The sequence below is a fragment of the Aotus nancymaae genome, unplaced genomic scaffold (assembly GCF_030222135.1).
Source record: "Aotus nancymaae isolate 86718 unplaced genomic scaffold, 86718_ANA_hifiasm-v0.15.2.pri h1tg000017l, whole genome shotgun sequence".
Taxonomy (NCBI): domain Eukaryota; kingdom Metazoa; phylum Chordata; class Mammalia; order Primates; family Aotidae; genus Aotus; species Aotus nancymaae.
Genome location: NW_026988429.1, coordinates 6,063,182 through 6,084,871, shown reverse-complemented (window position 1 = coordinate 6,084,871; position 21,690 = coordinate 6,063,182). Strand labels below are relative to the sequence as shown.

Below are 21,690 nucleotides of genomic sequence, written 5' to 3'. Positions count from 1 at the left end.
TAGAGTTGTGGCGAGACTCATCAATTTGAATTTTCATGGACTCCTCCCACACCCACCCAGGGAATTCTGAACCAGGTGGTCTGTGAACTTCACTCTGAGAAACACTTGTAAAATGAAGCTTCTATAAGGAAGGGGTAGAGAAGCCACTGGAAGGGCAGTGAGTGGCTGTGTATGGCTATAGTGGGGCACCATCAGCTCTCTAGCTCAGCTGCACTCACAGACCGAAGCAAGACATCCTCCATTCCGACTTCAAGATCTGCCTTGCTGGATCTAGTACATATGAACTTTATTACATTACTCCAACTGTATCATTTTATTTTTTAAGAGACAGAGTCTTGTTTTGTCACTCAGGCTGAAATGCAGTGGCTATATCATAGCTCACTGCAGCTTCAAACGCCCAGGCTCAAGCTATTATTCTGCCTCAGTCTCTAGAGTAGCTGGGACCACAAGCATGTGCCATCATGCCCAGCTAATTATTTTATTGTAATTTTTGCAGAGATGGAGGTCTTGCTATCTTGCCCAGGCTGGTTTTGAATTACTGGCTTCAAGCAATCCTCCCACCTTAGCCTCCCAAAGCACTGGGATTACAGGTATGAGCCATTGTACCTGGCTGTGAATAGTATCATTGTAAAAAGTAATGGATCTACACTCAGCAGAGTCCAGGCTCAATGAAGTGAGATCCATAGAGAGAACATAAATGAGTTATCTTTCCCTCTCTTACCTAGGATTTACCCCTTGTGTCCCCATTTTCTATCCTAGAATATCCTTCTTTCCCAAAGGTATCTCCCTTCAGTGGAAACAGCCCCCTCTCTCCCCATACGGGAGTGAAATCTTACCCTAAGACCAACAAGAGCCCATACTAGAACACAGTAACTAAGGTACCATCCTTACAGAGGCAGTCAGGCAGCAGTGAAGAGTCAGCACACAGCACAGAAAGGAAGCCCTATATCCTGGGAGACTCAAGTATTCAGGGTACAAGGAGTAGAGACATAAAGCCTGGGATGCTTGAGAAAAGGACACACTGAGGAGTAACAGGATCCTGCCACCTCCCACATTCTTCTTAGAGAGGTTGACCCCTGTGGGAAATGCTACAGGAGTGAGGACATGCCCACCATCCCCACACTGTGCTGCTTTACATATTTATAGGGCACATAAAGGAGGAGGGGCAGGGTTGTGTGACTGAGAGAGCTTCCTGGTCAGGGAAACAGCCTCTGACCAGCTCTCAGCAGAGGAATTCACACAGCTGGCATCACCCGAAGTTTCTGTTGGGTCCTCTCATTTTACCAACACCACACGACCAAAGAGGGTGAGAAGCACAGAGGCAACAGGTCATCAGGAGGCAAGGGCTTATGACCTCTCAGAGATGGAAAGGACACCTTTCTCTCATGCTCTGTCACATTTTCTCAGTCTTGCTCTCTCTGTCTTAGCCCACTGGTCATCATTTACTCAATAAATTTCAATTTGATAAAAATAAAATAGTGAGACAAGGCATGGTGGCTCACACCTGTAATCCTAGTTCTTTGGGAGGCCTAGGTGGGCAGATCACGAGGTCAGGAGTTCGAGATTGGCCTGGTCAACATGGTGAAACCCCATCTCTACTAAAAATATAAAAATTAGCTAGGTGTGGTGGTACGCACCTGTAATCCCAGCTACTTGGGAGGCTGAGGCAGAAGATTTGCTTGAACCCGAGAGGTGGAGATTGCAGTGAGCTGAGATTGTGGCACTGCATTCTAGCCTGGGCAACAGAGCAAGACTCCAATTTGAAAAACACAAAAAAAAGGAAAAAAGAAAATAGTGGAACTTGTTGATAGCACCATACCACATCACATTTCAGTTTATGACGTAACAAAGAAAATACTGCATGAGCAGTGAATGGCTTGACTGTCACTTTTATTTAGGAAATGGTCCCACGAAGAAGCTACTTCTTTCTTCTGCACCTCCTTGTCATTCTGCTCCACAAGATTCTCCATAGTGTTGAGTTAGGACCATGTACATCTCATCTACACCCTGGCTAAATACACTCTGGTGGCATAGTCATGTCTTAGCTGTTTTGATTTGTCATTGCTCAGACAGAGTGGGCAATATGAGAATGCTGTTGTCAAATGACAACAGGAAATGTAAGCAACTGCTCCATGGCTTAAGAGAATGTGGAGATATAATATTGGGATGACAGAGAAGATGCTTTAAGGATTCTCTGTAAGTCCTGTGGCATAGAACCAATGCTGCATTACACCATTTGCCTATTGAGCAAATTTGAAAAAGGATGCCTATCATTCAAAGCACAGCTTTTGGATCTATTTCAAATTGAAGAAGATTACCGACTACCATATGTGAACACCCCATTTCTAGCAGATGCAGTTACACATCATATAAATGAATTAAATAAAAAATTCTTAGGCAAATTATGCCTCATAAAAATTGGCCTTTTCAGCAGCATCTGAGAAAGGAGTAATCATCAGCTGTATTCAGTAAATAAAATCCCTTAAAAATCTATGGGAGACCCACACAGATGGCAGTAACAGGCAAAAAGCATAAAAACATCTCCAATAGTGGTCAAGTATCAGCTATCCATGGTCCATTAAAACCACCTCCATCTTTGTTCAAAATAATTGAGATCATTTCATCCAATCTGCTTTTGCTCTTACCTTTTCTACAAAACATTTTTGGGATCTCTTTCCTCCCTACCTGCTTTCCAGATAAAGGAATTTCCCTTCTGTATCACTTCACACAACCCTGAACCTTCTTTCTTTGTATTACAATTATGGCTCCCTTTCTTCATATATACGCTGATACTTCTTTTTGGGGATGGAAACAACAAGCAAGCCGGCAAACAGTTATAATTTTGTGCTTGCCCTTAGTGTTCCTCCATTACTCCTCTCCATTCCTCTACTTCCATTCTGTGACGATCTTCTAAAGCATGCCTGAAGTGCTCACTATATGCAGGCATTGTGCCAGGCTCCAGAGACACACAAAATAATAACACAGGGGCCCTTAGTTGGGTACCAGATTATCTACAGAAGCCAAAAGAAATACCTGCAATATATATTGCAATGACAACCAAAAGACAGTCTAGTTAGCATTTCTACCTACATCAATTACTTCACCATCTATTCTGTTCTTTCAGCATGATTCTTTCTTTTCATTTAGCTATTGCCCTTGCAGCTTCCTGAAAATGTACTTTTGAGTATAATTAACAACACCTGTCTAGCAAAATCCAAAGCATTTTCTCAACATTCATTCTTCACAATCTCAGAACACCCTGACACGATTACAACAACATTCTGGAGTCTAGATTGATCACTATCTCCTTTAAGAAATATCCTATTCCCTTGGATTTTAGGATTCTGTCCTTGCTCTCTGGCCACTTTTGAGGGACTGCTTTCCCTCTCTAATTTATTTCTATTTCATTTTCTAATACTAGTTTGTTCTTTCTTCTAAAACTATTCTTTCATCCCTCTACTCTTCTCTCTCTACTGGCAAGTCCTTCCAAATTTCCCCATGGCATTGACCTTCCGCCAGGCAGTCTTCCCCATTCATCTATGTTTAAAACCAAACCTGTATACTCTCCCCTGCCCTTGTCACTCCTAAAGTCTTCTCAATTAAATAGCGTAGGGCCAAAAATGTAGAACAAATGTTGGCTCTTATCTCCCCTTCAGTAAGTTGAAAAATATTGTGTTCTTTTTTGTAATGCCTGCAACTTGTAGCTGCTTTCTGTTCTCACAACTGCCTCCTCAATCCTGGACCCTCAAAGTACTTATTTTGTTTCATTTTCCTTGTTATTATGATCACACCTAACCAATCTGTTGGGGTACAGTTTCTCTCTGATTTGGTCAACCTTCATGAAGTTGCCATATTAATCTTTCTAAAATATTATTTAAGTGGGTAGAAGCCAGCCAGGTAGCTAGCTTCTGTTCTCCTTGCCTCTCTTCCTTCATCATGTTGTCTATACTTTCCCCAATCTGGGTCTGTTCCATCATCTTATCATATTTCTTTCTTTTTTTTGAGATGGAATCTCATGTTGCCTAGGCTGGAGTACAGTGGTGTAATCTTGGCTTATTACAACCTCCAACTCCTGGGTTTAAGTGATTCTCCTACCTCAGCCTCCTGCTTATCTGGGACTACACGCATGAGCCACCATCCCCAGCTAATTACTTTTATATTTTAGTAAAGACAAGGTTTTACCACGTTGGTCAGGCTAGTCTTGAACTCCAGACCTCAAAGCGTCTGCCTGCCTTGGCCTCCCAAAATGCTGGGATTACAGGCGTGAACCACCATACCTGACCATCTTATATTTCTAACTGTATCTAAATATGAAATGTTTGTTTCATCAAATAGGGGCTTCTTTATCCAACTTCCAATTATCAATGCCATTCTTGTTTCTTTGCCTTTGAAAATTAGATAAAGCCTGAAATTCTTGTCCCGCTAGTCTTTGGAAATTTTTAATCAATGCTCAGCTTAAACATCACCTCCTTGTTAATTTCAGCTATATACCTTTCTTTTCCCACAACTCCTGAAATACTTAACTGCCCTACAGATTTGACTGCCCAGTATATACTTAACACATATTTCTGCATACCTACAGAATATCAGAATATCGGACTTGTTAACACATCATTTAGCCTAGGACATACCTAGCCATAACATTTTAATATAGAATATCAAGTTGTATCTCCTACATAAGTCTTACCAACCTACTTCTAAGTAAGCAATAAGCTCATACACCTTGTATAATGACTACCTGTTAACAACTGCCTAATGTGAAATACTAAATAACTACCAGGGATGGATAAATAATCTAGGTGTGGATGATAAGCAAAAGGTTGATTAGTCCATTTCTTCTTAAATTGGCTGTAAAATGAAATCACCTGAGGAGCTATAAACATCTTGAAGCCTGGGTCCAACTCCAGAGATTCTGATTTAATTGATGAGGGGTAAGGCCCTGAGATAAAGAGTGCAAGATCTTCCCAGGTGATTCTAGTATTCACTAAAGTTTGAGAACCTCACAATAAGTGCATAGTCCAGAAAATGTTTTCAGTCTATTTGATCCCCTGTGACTTTATTTAGTAAAACAATCCATTGAGGTAAACACAATAATTGTCTGCATTTGAAAAATGGAGAAACTGAGGCTGAAAGTGGTTGTGACTTAGCTTTTCAGCTAGTTATTTGCCAAAGTAAGATTAGAAGTGAGATATCTTAACCAAACTGACAATGCTTTGTAGATTTCACAAGACTCCTTCCTGAATATCATCTACCATGTGCTAGAGGACCATGCCAAGTGTTTCAGAAGAAAGAAATACATAAATCTCATTGTTCCTATTCTGATGCAGTTTAAACTTACATTAGAAAGATAATATGCATATATCACATGACTTTAGTCATAATAAAACAAACAAGCAGGCAGAAACACACACACCAAACTATATATCCTATCTTTACCAAAGTCTAGAACATCAGAGTTCTAAGTTTTGAAGACAAAACTCTTCAAAACTTAGAATCTCTTTTAGACAACTTATTTTTGGTACTTCTTTTAAATATAAATGCTATCATAAGCCTACTATATGTAAACATACCTGAGAGCAAAAACGTCCGCATACTCTGAGAACGACTCTGAATGGCAGATGCACCGGAATGTGTTTGCTGAGCTTGGGAATCCAGGAGTGGCCAACCCAGAGAATCCTTTCTTGTCTACGAGTAACATCTGAGCCCCCAGCGCAGCCCGTGGAACACGGGGTATAAAGGGGATGGAGGCCTCGTTTTCAGGTAAATTGAGGTTGCCAGGTGAAGGCTGTTAGGAAAACGGTGCTACGTGAAAGTGCTCTGTGAACTGCCTGCCTTTCACAAATGGTTGTGGTTCTTGTGCTGAGTCTGCCACCACTGGGCTATGTAGTTCTTCAGCCCAGCCTGCCGCCACTAGACTTTTCCCCTGTAGGTAAGCCCCCCAATAAAACTCCATGTCTCATTTGCTGGCTCTGAGTCTCTACTTTGGTCCCTTGATCCTGGTGTCATCCCCATTGGAGTCCATAGGGGTTCAGCACAACACCTACTCCAAGACTTTTTTTACAGATATAGGGAAATCTTCTGCTGGAATATTCTAGGGTAAAAATATAGTCGCCACTCAGACTGAAAACTCTTAGAGATCTGGCATGCAGTCTGGAATTAAAAAAGAATATATATATATATTTTAATAATAAAGGCATTCAAATAACACTGTTTAGCCATATAGGATACAATAATAACATAGTTAAATAGATAATTCAGTCTATAATCTTGACAGATTGGGTAATTATAATGAATATGAAACTTCAAAAGAAAAACAAAACAGTTCTATATTAAAAATCTGAAAATTGACGTGTACAATATGAAAACTGGCATTTACTTATGCTGAAAACAAAAAAAAGACAATGCTTTTTAATAAAAACAAAAACAATGCAATAGTAAAACTAACAGATTTAGATCCCACAGCATATCATTCAATAAATAAGTCATGTATGGATGCTGGAGGTATTTTAAAGGAGGTTATTGTTTCTAAATGTCAGTGTTTCCATAATTTCTGAATATCATCTTCCATATTAGAAAACAGATTTTAAAGTTTCCATTATCTAAACATCTTGCCTCATTCCACATTCTTCCCCACAAGCTCCTTTCTCTCTACCTCTCTCTGAAAATCAATGTGGGCTCTTATCGGTAAATAAAATGTGGGTAATGGGCAAACAGGAAAATCAGGTAAAGCCAGGTAAGCAAAGGAGATTGCATAATAATAAGCTGTGCTAGAGAATGGAAAGAATGGAGATGAGAGCTTGTGGACAACAAATTCAAACAAGAGGCTGAGGACCTTGCTGACAGAGAGGAGGTGCACCATTCACACCTGATAGGCATATGCAGTGTATGGGAGCTATTGCAGAGTGAAAAAAGTGAATTTTAAAGGCTTCTACCCATTTTTCTGGTTAGTTTTCATACTACAGTGATGCTTCCTTGAATTTGACACTGTTCAAGAGAAGGAGCATGGAGCAGTTGAGCTTTATACAGATTATCCATATCATTTCTGGTATGGTATTTTTTTGTGTGACAAGAAATGGACAATCTAAGAAAGGAAGCTTAAAATATCCTTTAAAAGAGCAACCATTGTTAGCTGTCTTAAATTAGCATCTGTAGAAATTTGTTACTCTAACACCTCTAGGATAGTCTAGCCAAAAACAGTGTTGTTTATTGTATTACATCCACAAGAACACCATTTCATGTAAGCTTCAAGAAAACGAAAACATTAGTTTCTACAGAATGTGTGGAAACTAACTTGTAATGACAAAAGAATTCCTAAGAGGTTTGGAAGGAACTAAAGGGAAAAATTTATCATCATAAAAGACAAACTCTTTAAAAAGAGGCCCAGGGACCAATCAAACCACCCTCTACTATGAATACCTTTGCTATCTTCATTGTAGAAATGGTTTCATGGATGTATGCATTTGTCAAAACTTATCATATTGTACATTTTAAGTGCATACAGTTTATTATATAGCAGTCAACCTAAAAACCCACAACAAACAAAAAAATAAAACAACTATCCAGGCTGTAGATGCATGAAAACAAACAAGTGTCCATTTGCAATTCAGAAGGAATATCAATTTTCAAATGCACCTGGAAACTTAGAAGATTTCACATTGCCAAAACACATACACAAATATACTCTGTTCACAATAGATGAAATGTGGCACAATTAGCATTGCAAACTAAAGTAATAATTTAAATTAGTATAAAAGAAATGAATTTAGTGTTTAGGAGGAAGAAGAGGATGAGGAAGAAGAGGGCAGCATGGGGAATGAATGGTATTTGTGAGTGTGGATGGAGGATTGGTGTTTCCAGGTACTAAATATCCAGCTGTGAACTGATACAGTGGTAGGTTTGCAAGAAGAATTGGAAGAGACCATCCATTTCACCTCTTAATTCATTAATTCAACAAGTATTTAATGAGTACTACACATTGAAAATCAATGATTAGCAAAAGAGATATGGTCTGGTCTCTGCCTTCATGAATTTATAGTATGGCATGAAAGGCAATCACCTCACAATTAATTATCCCGTGAAAAGTAACAAGGAAAGAACCCATTAAAAAGGATGACAGCAGTGTCAGATAAAGTTTCCCTGAGAAGGTGTTCCTTGAGCTGGGGTGTGTAGAATGTGTGAAAGAGACAGCGTATATAAAGGCCCTGGGGCAGAAAAACATAGTGCTTTTGAATAACTGAGACAGGAAGTGGTCCGTTAAACAGATATTTAAGAGGTAAGATCTAGGAAACTTTACAACAGACTATGTTGGAAAAAAACAGAAGTAATGAGAATGTCACCAAGATTTATGCAACGTGCAACTGAATAGATAACATTGCATTCTTCATGATAGAAAATGCAGGAGAGAGACCAAGTTTGGGAGTAGGTGTCTGTTCTGATTTCATGGCCCTTAGAACTTTCAACTACAGATGCTGAGTAGGACTACATCAAAATTTAAATATTCTCAGTGTCAAAGGACACAACAGAGTGAAAAGCCAACCTACAGAATGGGAGAAAATATTTTCAAATCACTGTCTGATAAGATGTTAATATCCAGAATATATAAAGAACTCTTATAACTCAACAGCAACAAAACCAAACAACTTGATTAAGAAATGGGCAAAAGACTGCAAACATTTCTCCAATAAAAATAGTCAGATGCCTAAGAAGCATATAAAAAGATGCTTGATATAACTAATCACTAGGAAAATATAAGTCAAATGTACAATGAGATAACACCTCACACCAATTATGATGATATGATCCACAAAATAAAACAAGTGTTGGTGAGGATTTGGAGACACTGGAACCCCTGTGCACCATTAGTAGGCATGCACTACTATAAAAATGGTGCTGTAGCCACTACGAAAAACAGCAAGCAGGCTCTGGAAAATTAAAAATATAATTACCATATGATCCAGCAATACCACTTCTGAGTCTATATCCAAAAGAACTGAAAGCTGGGTGTTAAAGTGATATCTTTATCTCTATGTTCATGGCAGCATTATTCCCAGGAGCCAAAAAGTGGAGGCAACCTAAACATCCATGAATGGATGAATGTATAAACAAAACGTGGTATATACATGCAATGGAATTCTGAACCATGTGACAGCATGTGTGAACCTTGAAGACATTATGCTAGGTGAAATAAGACAGTCAAAAAAAGACTCATATGTATGATTCCACTTATATGAGGTATTTAGAGTAGTCAAATTTGTAGAAAAAGAAAGTAGAATGGTGATTGCCAGAGGCTTCAGGGAGGAGGAGGATCTGGGGAGTAGTTTAATGGGTACAGAGTTTCAGTATTGCAAGATGAAATAGTTACAGAGATTGGTCGCTCAACGATATGAATATAGCTAACACTACTGAGCTGTATACTTATAAGTAGTTAAGATTTTTTTGTTTTTTCAGAGACGGAGTCTCGCTCTGTCGCCCAGGCTGGAGTGCAGTGGCAAGATCTCAGCTCACTGCAACCTCCGCCTCCCGGGTTCTAGCAACTCTCCTGCCTCAGCCTCCCGAGTGGTGGGACTACAGGTGCATGCCACTATTTCTTGGCTAATTTTTTCTATTTTAGTAGAGACGAGGTTTTACCATGTTTCCCAGGCTGATCTCCCAACTCCTGAGCTCAGGCAATCCACCCGCCTTGGCCTCCCAAAGTGCTAAGATTACAGACGTGAGCCACTGCGCCTGGCCATAGTTAAGATTTTATGTTGTATATTTTAATACAAATAAAAAATTTAAAATGCCAAATAAACAGTATGATTGATTGATAGATAGATAGATAGATAGATAAAGATAGATAGTTTATTCATTAATGGGTGGCTAGCTAGCTGCATTTGTGAGGAAATCTGTGAACTAAAAATAGGAATTTGGGACTCTCAGAAAAATAAGAATAACTCTCTTTTAGTACTTTACATTCCTCTCCCCTTTCAACCATAAAATCCTGACTTTAAAATGACTCTATAAATGTTAGGTCTTCCCATCCCATTCTCTCTAAAGCCTGAGTTTAACACAAAGTCTGTTTTCAATTGTGTTAGAAAGAACACAAGAAAAAACAACTTGAAGATTCTGAAGTCACAGCAGACATGGAGTGTTTGTAGCTGTACCATACTGCAACAATGAAAACATCTCTCGGTACCACGTCCAGCAACATTAAAAACGACAAGTGTAGACAGAAAGGAAAAAAACATAAGACTTCTTCTTTGAGTAAATATCCACTGATTCTAAAGAAAAGGTCATTGTTTGCACATCAGTATAGATCCCCCTTGAACAATAATATCATTCTGCCTACCTTGTTTGCGCACGTCCTCTACAGCAGCCACTAACTCTTCTTTGAGATCTTGACTCTCCTTAGCGATCTGTTCACCCTTTTCCAGGAAGTTCTGAGTGGCCTGCTCTACAGAGGCAGCTAGCACGTGGGCTTTCTTTGACCTCCCTTTCTTTTTACCAGATGGGCCTTTGTTGCTTGTGTTGACAAGTGTAGTCACCTTAAATATAAAAGAAAAACTATAAAACTTCTTTGCAAAACTGTCTTGAAATGTCATGTTATCTCATAATTTCTAAATCTCTCTAATAAATCATGGGGTTTCATTATCAAATCATGAATGCACATCACTTAGCCTCATCACATAGCTTTATCAAGAAAAGTGTGGAATTATATGAATTTGCATACAAATAAATGGTTATCATTGATTTCCCGTAGAAAAACAAAAGCACATGAATAAGCAGAAAGAGCATACTTGCCAGTAGCTCAAAGTTTCAAGTTCACTCACTTTTACAGAGTGACAAGAACAGTGCCCCCTGGAGTACCCAGTCACAGGGAGGCAAGAAAGCAAAGCAAATATGGAAGTACCTCTGACTACTGAGCTAGGAGAACCAACATCCAGTGCTGAGCCCTGTAAGTCAGGGGAAAGATGAAAGAGCAATTAATAAATAATGAGTAGCCAACACCCAATACTTATGTGTTATTTTCCAAGGACGTTTGAAGATCTTTGCTATTTAGAATTTTATCTTATATAAATAAAATGGCAAATTTTATGAGGGGACTAAATGATTCAGATTCAATGTTAACCAGCTAAAGTTTCTAGAATCATAATTAGATTTGAATCTATTATCGCTCTTTTTTCTAAGTATCATAATTTGGACACATATCTCAACTGCCAAACATTTTTTAACACTGTTATCTCTAGCTATTTAATTTGCTAAAAGAGCTATAATATCTTTCAAGCAACCTGTTATCTACTATAGACTTCTGAACCTTCATTTTCTACCACTGAGAAGTTTGCAGGGGAAATGAATGCAACTGTTCATATTCTGTTCAGCAAAAGTTGCCACTCATGTTTACTGCTGTATATTATCAGTTTCACAAGAATGTAGGTTCTATGGTTTATTTTCATTGATAATTTATCCTGGTTAGCAGACTAAGATGTTATTGGAGGTTATTAAGAAAGCCAGTCTACCAAAGAGTTTCAAATGCAGTTAACTTCTGATGTTTACTCCAAATCCCAGAGCAATTAAAGTGATTACTCAAAGTCACAATTAATATCCAGTCAGTTTATAGAGAAAGAGATAACACTGAAAGAAAAAAAAAGGATTGAATAAATGTAAACTAAGATGAAGTGTACAGGAAGAATCAATACTTAAGAGGTGGTTAGTGCAGTGTTGGAAGCTGTCATATTCAGCCCTCTTTTGATTGCTAAATAATTGGGTACAGTGAATTTAAGGAAGATTCTATAAGGCCATTTAAGTACAAACACTACCCTAAAAAATGGCAAAATCATTAAAAATAAGAGTATCAGAAAATGGTGGTTTAGATGTAAAATGTATATGTAATCTTTTCAGTGCTACCCACATGAGGCAACCATTAAAAAAAAAGCTTGTCACGAAGATTGCTTTTCTGAAGTGCAGCAGTGTTCTCCTTCATGAAGATTTACTCTAACACATAAACACACTACTCTTCCAAGAACCTCAACTCCCCAGTACAGCCAATACCTATAAACAAGCACGTAAGTGCCCTAAGCAAACACAGCAACCATCTCTACCATCTGTATTTAGGCCAGGCTCTTTTTATCAGAGGAAAAAACTCCTTATTCGCACTGAGATCTGATTTATTCTCATTTTATACACAATTCTAAGATGCTTCATTATTTGTTTTTTAGACTTCACAAATTAGGAAAAAATAGGAGGGAGAGAGCTATTAGTTTTAGATAAATTGACATTTTTAAGAAGTAGAAGCTGGTAGTGACTCTACCAAAACTGCTATATTGCTAGTGACTCTACCAAAATATATATCATGGATTCATTTCCTGAAGGTCCCAACACATTGTGTGTTACTGCATTAGGTACAGTTCAGGTGACACAAATAATAGCAAGCCAGTAGAAAATGTCAGTCTTATGGAAAAAAACAAAACAAAATACAAACAAACAAAAACACATGGAGCATTACCAGGAAGTTCCTAAGAAAAATGTGATTACTTTCAAAAGAAGCAAATCAGTCTTCCTTTAGTAAAAGCTCTCATGTACTCATAAGTGGAAGAGAACAAAGGGAAGAATGGGAAAAGAGACGAATAGGAAGAAAGGGATGGGCTTCCATAAAGGCTCAGGTCTTAATTAGTTTAGAATAAATAATTGTCAATGCCTTTCACTGCTCTTCAGTGTTTTATTGAAGGACAAATTAATAAATTAGATAAGAAAAATAAAGAAGATATATAAGTATTAGAAAGGTAGGCATTAAGTTATATCATAACTTAAAAAGAATATAATTCTTAAGGAAATGGAAAAGACAAGTCAAATACTACAAGAGCAAAGAACAAGGTGGCTAAATATGACATAAATGATGAAAACCTAATGAAAGAGCAGTAACAATGAACAGAAATGTGGTTTTAAATATCCCATCATAATCAGCACACATTCACATGATCAGAAATAACCATAACATAACATGTAGAATGTTGCATGGGGGAAAATGATAACATTTCAGTGAAGAACATAAAAGAAGACCTACATTGTATAGTGGTAAAGTCCAGAATAAGCCATTTCTTACAAGACTGCCAACAAGCTGCATTAGACACTTAAAAAGTCTATGAGTACTGTCTACCAAGACCTAGTGTCAGTCTGGATATCAGCCCTTACACCAGATACCTGCAATTCCAGCAACTGGGCCACCTTGTGGCTCCTTTGTGGGAGAGACATCCCACATTCTTGGATGGGAAGACTCAAGATTGAAAAGATGTCATTTCTGCCTGGTTTATTCTACAATTAGCATTCTAGATATTTACATAGTAAATAAGCAAGAAAGCCTCTCACTCCATTCAGTTCTCTTTTTACTGTAAACTTAAAATATCCTCTCATTCAGTTCGGTTCTCTTTTTACCATAATTTAATAAACTTTTCAGTAAATTAGAGAAATATTTAAGATTAGCATATGCAGGACTCTTGCCGCTTACTTTCTGGCCGGTATACCAAATGTTTGAATGAAAGTAGCAAAAGTAGTTTAGATCCATTAGTAGATGAGAAAGCTGGGTCTGTCTTTTTAGGATTAAACTAACTACTCTAGGGAATTCTCAGTCTAGCCCTTGCTATGCAAATTCATTGATTTCATCCCACTCCTACCTTCCTCCTGAGTCTCCAGGCACATTCTCTTGCCACTCTATAACGATGTGTGACACTACACTAATGCACATTGTCCTTTTCTCCCACTTGAAGTGTCATTTTCCCCATCATGTTATAGGCTTTTATTCTTCTCGAGCTGTGCCTATATTTACACCTAAAATTCTGAAAGTTCAGATTCATCTACTTCAGTTCTATCTTGTTATTTCACAGGTAGGGAAATCCAGCTTAGAGAAGTTACCAGAAGTAAAAAAAAAAATAACTTCTTCAAATTCACATGGCTCAAGAGAAGCAAAAGGCTAAATGATTCTTGTGCTCTATGCTTTATCTTTGAAACTTGAGAACTCACCAGTATCCTCTTGTTTTTCCTTCTAACAATGAGAGGCTGCAGAAAAACAAAATAATCTTAAAATGTATTTATTCTCTACATTTGTCTCACTACATTTATTTGTGTCCTACTGGTTGTCTTTTCATCGAAAGACATCATTTATCTATATCAATGTATATTTATCAATGTTAGTGAAATGTTAACCAACTATTTTATCTTATCTTCTGCAATGTCCTGTAATATCTGATGTAGTCAAGAGTCTCAGGCTTGAAAACACATATTAGGGCTTTTTGAGTCAGCTGAGAGTAAAAGAAGGACAAACGTATTTCAAAAATCTTATAACTAACCAAATAGTAGATCTTAGGGTTCCTATGTAAACAATGTTCTCCTATGGGTAATTCAAAGAATAATAAGGAAATTGGTGCTTAAAAAAGAACAAGATCATGTCCTTTGCAGGATCATGGATAGAGCTGGAGGACATCATCTTTAGCAAACCAATGAAAGAACAGAAAACCAAACACTGCATGTTCTCACTTACAAGTGAGAGCTAAATGATGAGAATACCTGCACACATAGAGAAGAACAACACTAGGGCCTATCAGAGGGTGGAGGTCGGAAGGAGGAAGATAATCAGAAAAAATAACTATTAAGTATTAGGCTTAATACCTGGGTGACAAAATAATCTGTACCACAAACCTCCTTGACACAAGTTTACCTATATAACAAACGTGCACATGTACCCGTGAACCTAAAATAAAAATTAAATTAAAAAAAGAAATGTATTGCTTAGTCAAGAAGAACCAAGATATACTAAAGTTCAGGAATCAAATATTTTTAGTGAAGAAAGTGACTACCAAGTCCCACGGATCTACCTATCACCTCTCAAGTCAGTTAGGGAGTATCAGAATTATGAATTCTAATTAATGCAGTCAGCTTCTGGGTACGAATGTAGCTGCATCCATAACTGGATGCCTTAGAGAAGTCAGACCAGCAGGAACACATTTTGATCAAAAGATGGGAGCCACAAGGTGGCCCAATTGCTGGAATTGCAGGTGTCTGTGTGTAAGGCCTGATATCCAGACTGATACTAGGTCTTGGTAGACAGTACTCATGGACTTTTTAAGTGTCTAATGCAGCTTGTTGGCAGTCTTTTAAGAAATGGCTTATTCTGGACTTCACCACTATACAATATATCCATATAACAACCCTGCACTTGTACCCCCTCAATATGTATTTTAAAAAAGGCAAATGGCAGCATGCTTTCTTGAACATTCATCATAAGCTGTTTTCTTTCCGTGAATGAAAGAGCTTGACAGAGAAATACTTCTGTAAGCAGACATTGAGAATATGTTACTAGAACATGGGCCCTATGAGGACAAGTAGAGAAATACAGAAATAAAAGGCAAATGTAAGCATACTTTCTTTAAGATGCATCATAAGCTGTTTTCTTTCAGTGAATGGAAGAGTTTGACAGAGAAACCCCATTGTAAGCAAACACTGAGAATATGTTATTAAAACGTTTCTGTCTTAAAAAAATGTTTTATTCTATGGAAATCCCTGGTTGAATGTTATACCTCCCTCTGCCCCAACCAGGGATTCTCTCTAATCCCCACTCTCAACTTTCACCCAAAGCAAGGATCATCAAGATCCACACATTCTTCTTTCCTATCCATTTGCAAGCAATAAGGGGAAAAAGAGAAAAAAAAAAGCAAAGTTCCTGCAACAAAAACTGGTTAATAGCATGACTATTGACACATGTAAAGATGGAGCTGATGTTTTCCAAGGCAGTAAGGAAATCAATCTTACTTGAGAATAAGGCTAACCTATAAACTATTTGAAAAGTAAGGTTAGATAGATGTAATAGAACAAAACTTTTCAAGGCTTTGAAAGCCAAATTAAGAAATTCAGATTTTATTAGTCACTACCAATATATTTTTTTAAAGAAAAGCATAGGTTAAAAGTGTCTGCTTACCTTTCCATTCATTTCTTAGCCCAGTTAAATTTGCTTCGATCCCCTCACGTCCTGTAGCAGAGTCATCTTAAGTTAGTTAACAGATTTCTAAAATCAAATCATTTTTATCTTATGATACCATTCTACCACATTTATTGCTGTTGACTCAATTCCACTTTCTTCTGGAAATATCTCCTGGGTAATTTTCTTAGCAATAATCATTTCTTTCTCCACACTCATATTGCTTTAAAAGGAACATATATTACCTGCCACCAAACTCACTTATCTCTGTACCCATCTTTATCTCTATCCCTCTTACAACAGGAAAAGCCAGCTGCTACAATCGATCACCCCTTTAATATCCTAATCACATCCTCCAGAACTGCTGCATTAGCTATGACAACTTCCTCTATATCTTCAACATCCTCCTCTCTGCAGACTTATTAAATACAACCTATAAGAATACTCAACTTTGCTTTAGTCCTATCCCAAATATTTCCTCAATCTCTCTGCCTCTCATTAAAGAGAAGAAATTCTGGAGGTCACAGATAAGAGTGTAAATATTCAAGGGTTCTTGGACCTTAATCTAATAATGGTCCCGGGAACGCTGGCCAGTGGAAAACTCAGAAATAGCCAGAGAATAGGCACCATGGTTTTCAGATATGTTAATGATGCAACTTCAATGCAAAACAGAGACCCAAGCTGGTATAGACTGCTCGTGACCTAAAGTCCTAAAAGTAGACCCACCACTCCTGTACAATGGCAGAAGAGCAGTGGCCAAGACCATTTCATTCATTTCTCTTTCTTGCAGTGTGTTGTATTGTAAGACAATTTGTCACCCTGATTATGTCTCTTCTACTTGATCAGTACTGATTTTAGGCTCTAAAATCTCAACAGACATGAAATACTTCTTTCTCCAAAATAATAATAAGGAATAGTCAGGGCATGAAGGCACTTGGTCTTGTCAACATCATTATACTGATTTTGAAAGGTGAGAAGGACCTGAGACTTGTGACAGAGCAACTATGTTGCTTCCTGAAACCAGCAACAGTGTAGTTTGTCTGGGCCTTACCCATGGGGCAGCCAACTGAAAAACGTTAGCACACTGATACTCCAAGTGAGCTACGGAGCGCATCAGTGTTATCCAGGCTTGTTAGAAATGTAGAATTTCTGGCCCCATCCCAGACCTACTAATAGGTGATTCATATGCAAATTAAAATCTAAGAAACACTAAAATTTGGTACGATTATTTTCCAACTTTATCATCCCTAACATTCCCCTAGATTCCTGTAAGAAGGCAAATTTCTGGACCTTACCCATAGAGCTTCTGATCAGGTAAGTCTGGGCTTGGGCATTTTGCATATGATTAAGATTTGTACAGATTATAAAGTTTACTTTCAGAAACATTTATCTAGGAGTCCAGCTGAAGTGAAAAAAAGTGAAAGACAAAGCAGTGTTTTTTTTTTTCATTTACCTTTGCCAGCTTTATTTATTTTATTTTTTTATTATACTTTAAGTTCTGGGCAGATCATGCAGGTTTGTTACATAGGTATATATGTGTCATGGTGGTTTGCTGCATCCACTCCCTGTCATCTACATTAGATGTTTCTCCTAATGTTATCCCTCCCTAATCCCCCCACCCCCTGCTATCCCTTCCCTAGTCCCCTCACCCCCAAAATGACCCCAGCATATGATGTTCCCCTCCCTATGCCCATGTGTTCTCATTGTTCAATATCCACTTATGAGTGAGAACATGCAGTGTTTGTTTTTCTGTTCTGTGTCAGTTTGCTGAGAATGGTAATTTCTTGCTTCATCCATGTCCCTGCAAAGGACATAAACCCATCCTTTTTTATGGCTGCACAATATTCCATTGTGTATCTGTGCCACATTTTCTTTATCCAGTCTATCATTGATGGGCATTTGGGTTGGTTCCAAGTCTTTGCTATTGTAAACAGTGCCACAGTAAACATACATGTGCATGTATCTATGTTTGAATGTTTTATAACCCTTTGAGTATATTTTCAGTAATGGAAGTGCTTGGTCAAATGGTATTTTTAGTTCTATATCCTTGAGGAATCACTACACTGTCTTCCACAGTCTCACTCTGTTGCCCAGGCTGGAGTGCTGTGATGCAATCTCAGCTCACTGCAACCTCTGCCTCTTGGGTTCAAGCGATTCTCCTGCCTCTGCCTCCTGAGTAGCTGAGATTACAGGTGCCTACCACCACGCCTGGCTAAATTTTTGTATTTTTAGTAGAGAAGAGGTGTCACCATGTTGGCCAGGCTGGTCTCGAACAGCTGACTTCAGGTGTGATCTGCCTGCTTCAGCCTCTCAAAATGCTGGGATTACAGGCGGGAGATACTGCGCCCAGCAGCAGTGACTTTTAGCAGGTAAACTCTTCCTCTCATTTTAGGTGCCATGACACATCATGATTCCTTAAAAACAGCTTGGTGAATCAGTTAACTGTCTATTGGTGGAAAGCATCTCCTCTATTATGCAGTCACAAGGAACTTGGAAAAGTGAGAGTATACATATACAAATATGGTGAAATTGTTGAGCTCTCCAGAAAAACCAATAAAGGAAAACCAAGACAACTTGGGCATTGTTTTGCTAGATGCCTAAAGACTCATGCACTTTGCAGATATGAGTGGTAACTTTTTGTGAATTCTGCTGCTGTGTTGCTCTAAATTAGTTCAATCTTCATGATTACTCAGCTAACACAAGAGAAGGCTTCAATTGCTGCCACAACCTAAAACAATTAAAATTTAAAACAAGTAAAAATTAAAGAAAATAGAAATTCCAAAGCAAGACATTTTTGGGGTGATTGTTTCAGGACAAAATTACAAAAAACACTCTATTCCAGGAGCAACTGAAGATAAATGGAAATTTCCTGAAAGAGGAAAACTAGTATGACTAACTTGAAATATGAAGGAGCTAAATCTTCAAATAGTAATATATTTGATAATACCAAGCTTCTATGGAGAAATCTTAAGTCAGGTTTTAATGACCAGTTAAAAATTAATTGTCAAGTAATCATTAAAATGATGTTTTTCTTATTCTTACTTGAACCACCTGATTTATCCATTTAGTAATGATAGAATAACTGCAAATATGGCTTGTACCTTTTCCTCATAAAATATATAAAAAACAGATATATGCTCACCTTCTGGTATACTCTACTAGAAGTTATTTTCTAAAGCAGAATATTTGCAAGATTTAAAGATGTATATATGTTGTACACATTAGAGAGAAAGGCAGATCAACAAAGTTACACACATTCTGGTGCAAAAGCAGATGACAATACAGACGTATTTCAGCTTCACCAATAACTAAGATAAAACTTTCATAGAAACTACTACAATAGAATCTCTTGTTGCATTGATCATTTCTCTCAAGCACAACTTCACACCTTATTTTAGATTTTAAAAAAAGGAAATTATAGAAACCACAGTTATTGATGCTTCCACAGCCTCAAAAGTCAGAAACAATGATCTTTTAATGATGCATTAATAATTTACAGAGGAAAAAAGCCCAGGGAATTAGTTCGTTTCTTTGTCTTTGAAATTTTCTCCCTGTTATCTGCTATTAACTGCATAGAATTCAAATGCATGCCCTCTGATACTGGGACCTGAAAGACCAGCTTTCTGAAACCTCGAAGATATGGTCTTATGATTTAATTATCTAAGACAGAATTGAACTGGCACTAATTAATTAATGCTATAAAGAAAGCCTATGATTAACGTATTATACTAATTTGTTTTTGTAGATGCACCCTCAACTTTTAAATAAGGCCACGAGACAAGTCTTAAACTTAGTGGCAGTGGTATACATTTCCTGAAGAATGTAATAGCAGGCAGAATTCAGAAATAACCCCCCAAATAAATATCTATGATTGGGTGAGTTATTTTTATGGTTAACATGAATAGCCAGTCATATCTATATTCTAAGCTAAAGGTTCTGTGGCTGCACTTTATGGAGTAGAGCATTTGGGCACTGGATCATCTATTCATGTTACAGGTGAGATGTGATTTGAACTCAGTTCCTAGAAGTGTTTCAGTAGTGTCTATGAGCCAAGACAAAGTACAGCAGTCTTTTCTTTATGCACGTGTTCTTCAGAAGCAACTCAATTTTCCCTGGAGAATATCAACTAATATTTTCTCCACTCTCTATTAGGGCGCGATGTTTCATATTTAAGTAGCAGCATACATAAGCTCCATTCCTGGAAACCTCCAGAGACTATGGCCTAGGTCACTGTCAACCAAAACCTTGCCTGAGAGAAACATTTAGTTTGCTTAAGGATGTTCAGTTCATCTCTCTCTCACCACCTAGTACAAACCACCAACCACTCTACATTAAAGCAGATAAGCCAAGAGAGAAGAAATATTATACTGGACACTGGTAAAAATGTTTCTACCAACTTTGTGTGATACCACTTACCTCAATGGAAGGATACTACTGCACAAAGTAATAGGATGCGCGCTGTGCATTCTCTAAGGTTATTGAAGAGATATTATTGTTGGTCACATTACATAAAGAAATTTTTGTATCATTTCAGTACCAAGGATACCGATGCTGCTTCTTAAAAACTGGTTTGATTTTACTGTATGAGTTTAGATGGTGTAATGAATTAAGATTTGCTTTTTGTACTGACTTCAAAACAGTTTAATCCAAATTTATGGTCCCTTCTAGAAGGCATATGATTTGATGATGATCATTACCAAATTAGTCTCAATCTTTGCTCCTTATTTGTTCTTATATTAATCTTGCTTTCGTAAAAGCATTTTCCTTTAACATGTTTTAATCTTTCTTCACTTTCTATGTCCTAAAGTCTCCTGAAACCTTTGCTGGAAGACAGTAGAATATTTTGTATTTCATTTACCACAGTTTAATATATATAAAATAAGAGTGAGTCTTACAATTTATGTCATTTTAAAGATACATTCGATAGAACTTAATTTTTTTTCTTAAGAGTATCTAAAATATATATCTTATAGTTAATGGCATCTTTGATTTGATAAAACACAATAAATCAAGCAACAAAAAGAAACAAACTGGTTTAAAGGATATATTACCAACCTAGGTTATCCTAAAATGTATACAACTTTCAATGACTACATTTACAGCTGATGAAAAGTGATGCTCAAAACTAAGGCATTAAAGTAATGCCAGATATTCACCAAAGAAGCAATTGCCTAGAACCAGGGATTTAAAATGGGTAAGAAGGCATTCCTTTTTTTCCAAATTCCAAAATATTTTAACCATTAGTGCCCATCTTAGTAAATCCATGCTGTTTAGAATGTTCCTAGAAATTAAAAATGTAATTCCATTCACGAGTCACTATTTTGCATTTACGAAGGTTAAAACAAAATAAAACAAAGTAAAGCTAGACTGTTCCACGAAAGAGTAGAAACAAATCTGAAAGCACAATAGACACAAAATATTTTCCAATCAGAAGTACGTTAGGCAAAGGATTCTGTTTGCCCAAATTCCCATTTCTCCAACATTTATCATCTTTTTGTTGCAGTCTTTGATTGACAAAGGCACGAGGTTTGATTATTTTCTTTCTTTAAGGTGAGTGGACTCCAGCACAGGGTGCACACACTCTGTAGGGAGTCATAGACACTGGGATGCAGGAAAAATATCAGGACTCTATATTGGTTTTAGTCTGAAAATATAAAACAATGTAGCCTGACTACTATTTTATATAAGGACTTATACTAGTACCACCACCCATCCCTACCCTAGATGGTCACATGTCACATATGATA

The 21,690-nt window shown here is 37.5% G+C and overlaps 1 protein-coding gene across 3 annotated transcripts in view; it reads right to left on the bottom strand.

The window, feature by feature from the left end:
- Positions 1-21,690, bottom strand: part of CTNNA2 (catenin alpha 2) — a 1,152,426-nt gene that overhangs the window by 897,850 nt on the left and 232,886 nt on the right. For all 3 annotated transcript variants that reach the window (XM_021670969.2, XM_021670970.2, XM_021670971.2), the window contains exon 3: positions 10,328-10,523. In XM_021670969.2, the coding sequence (XP_021526644.1) occupies positions 10,328-10,523 (196 nt within the window). The remainder of the gene's footprint in view (positions 1-10,327; positions 10,524-21,690) is intronic.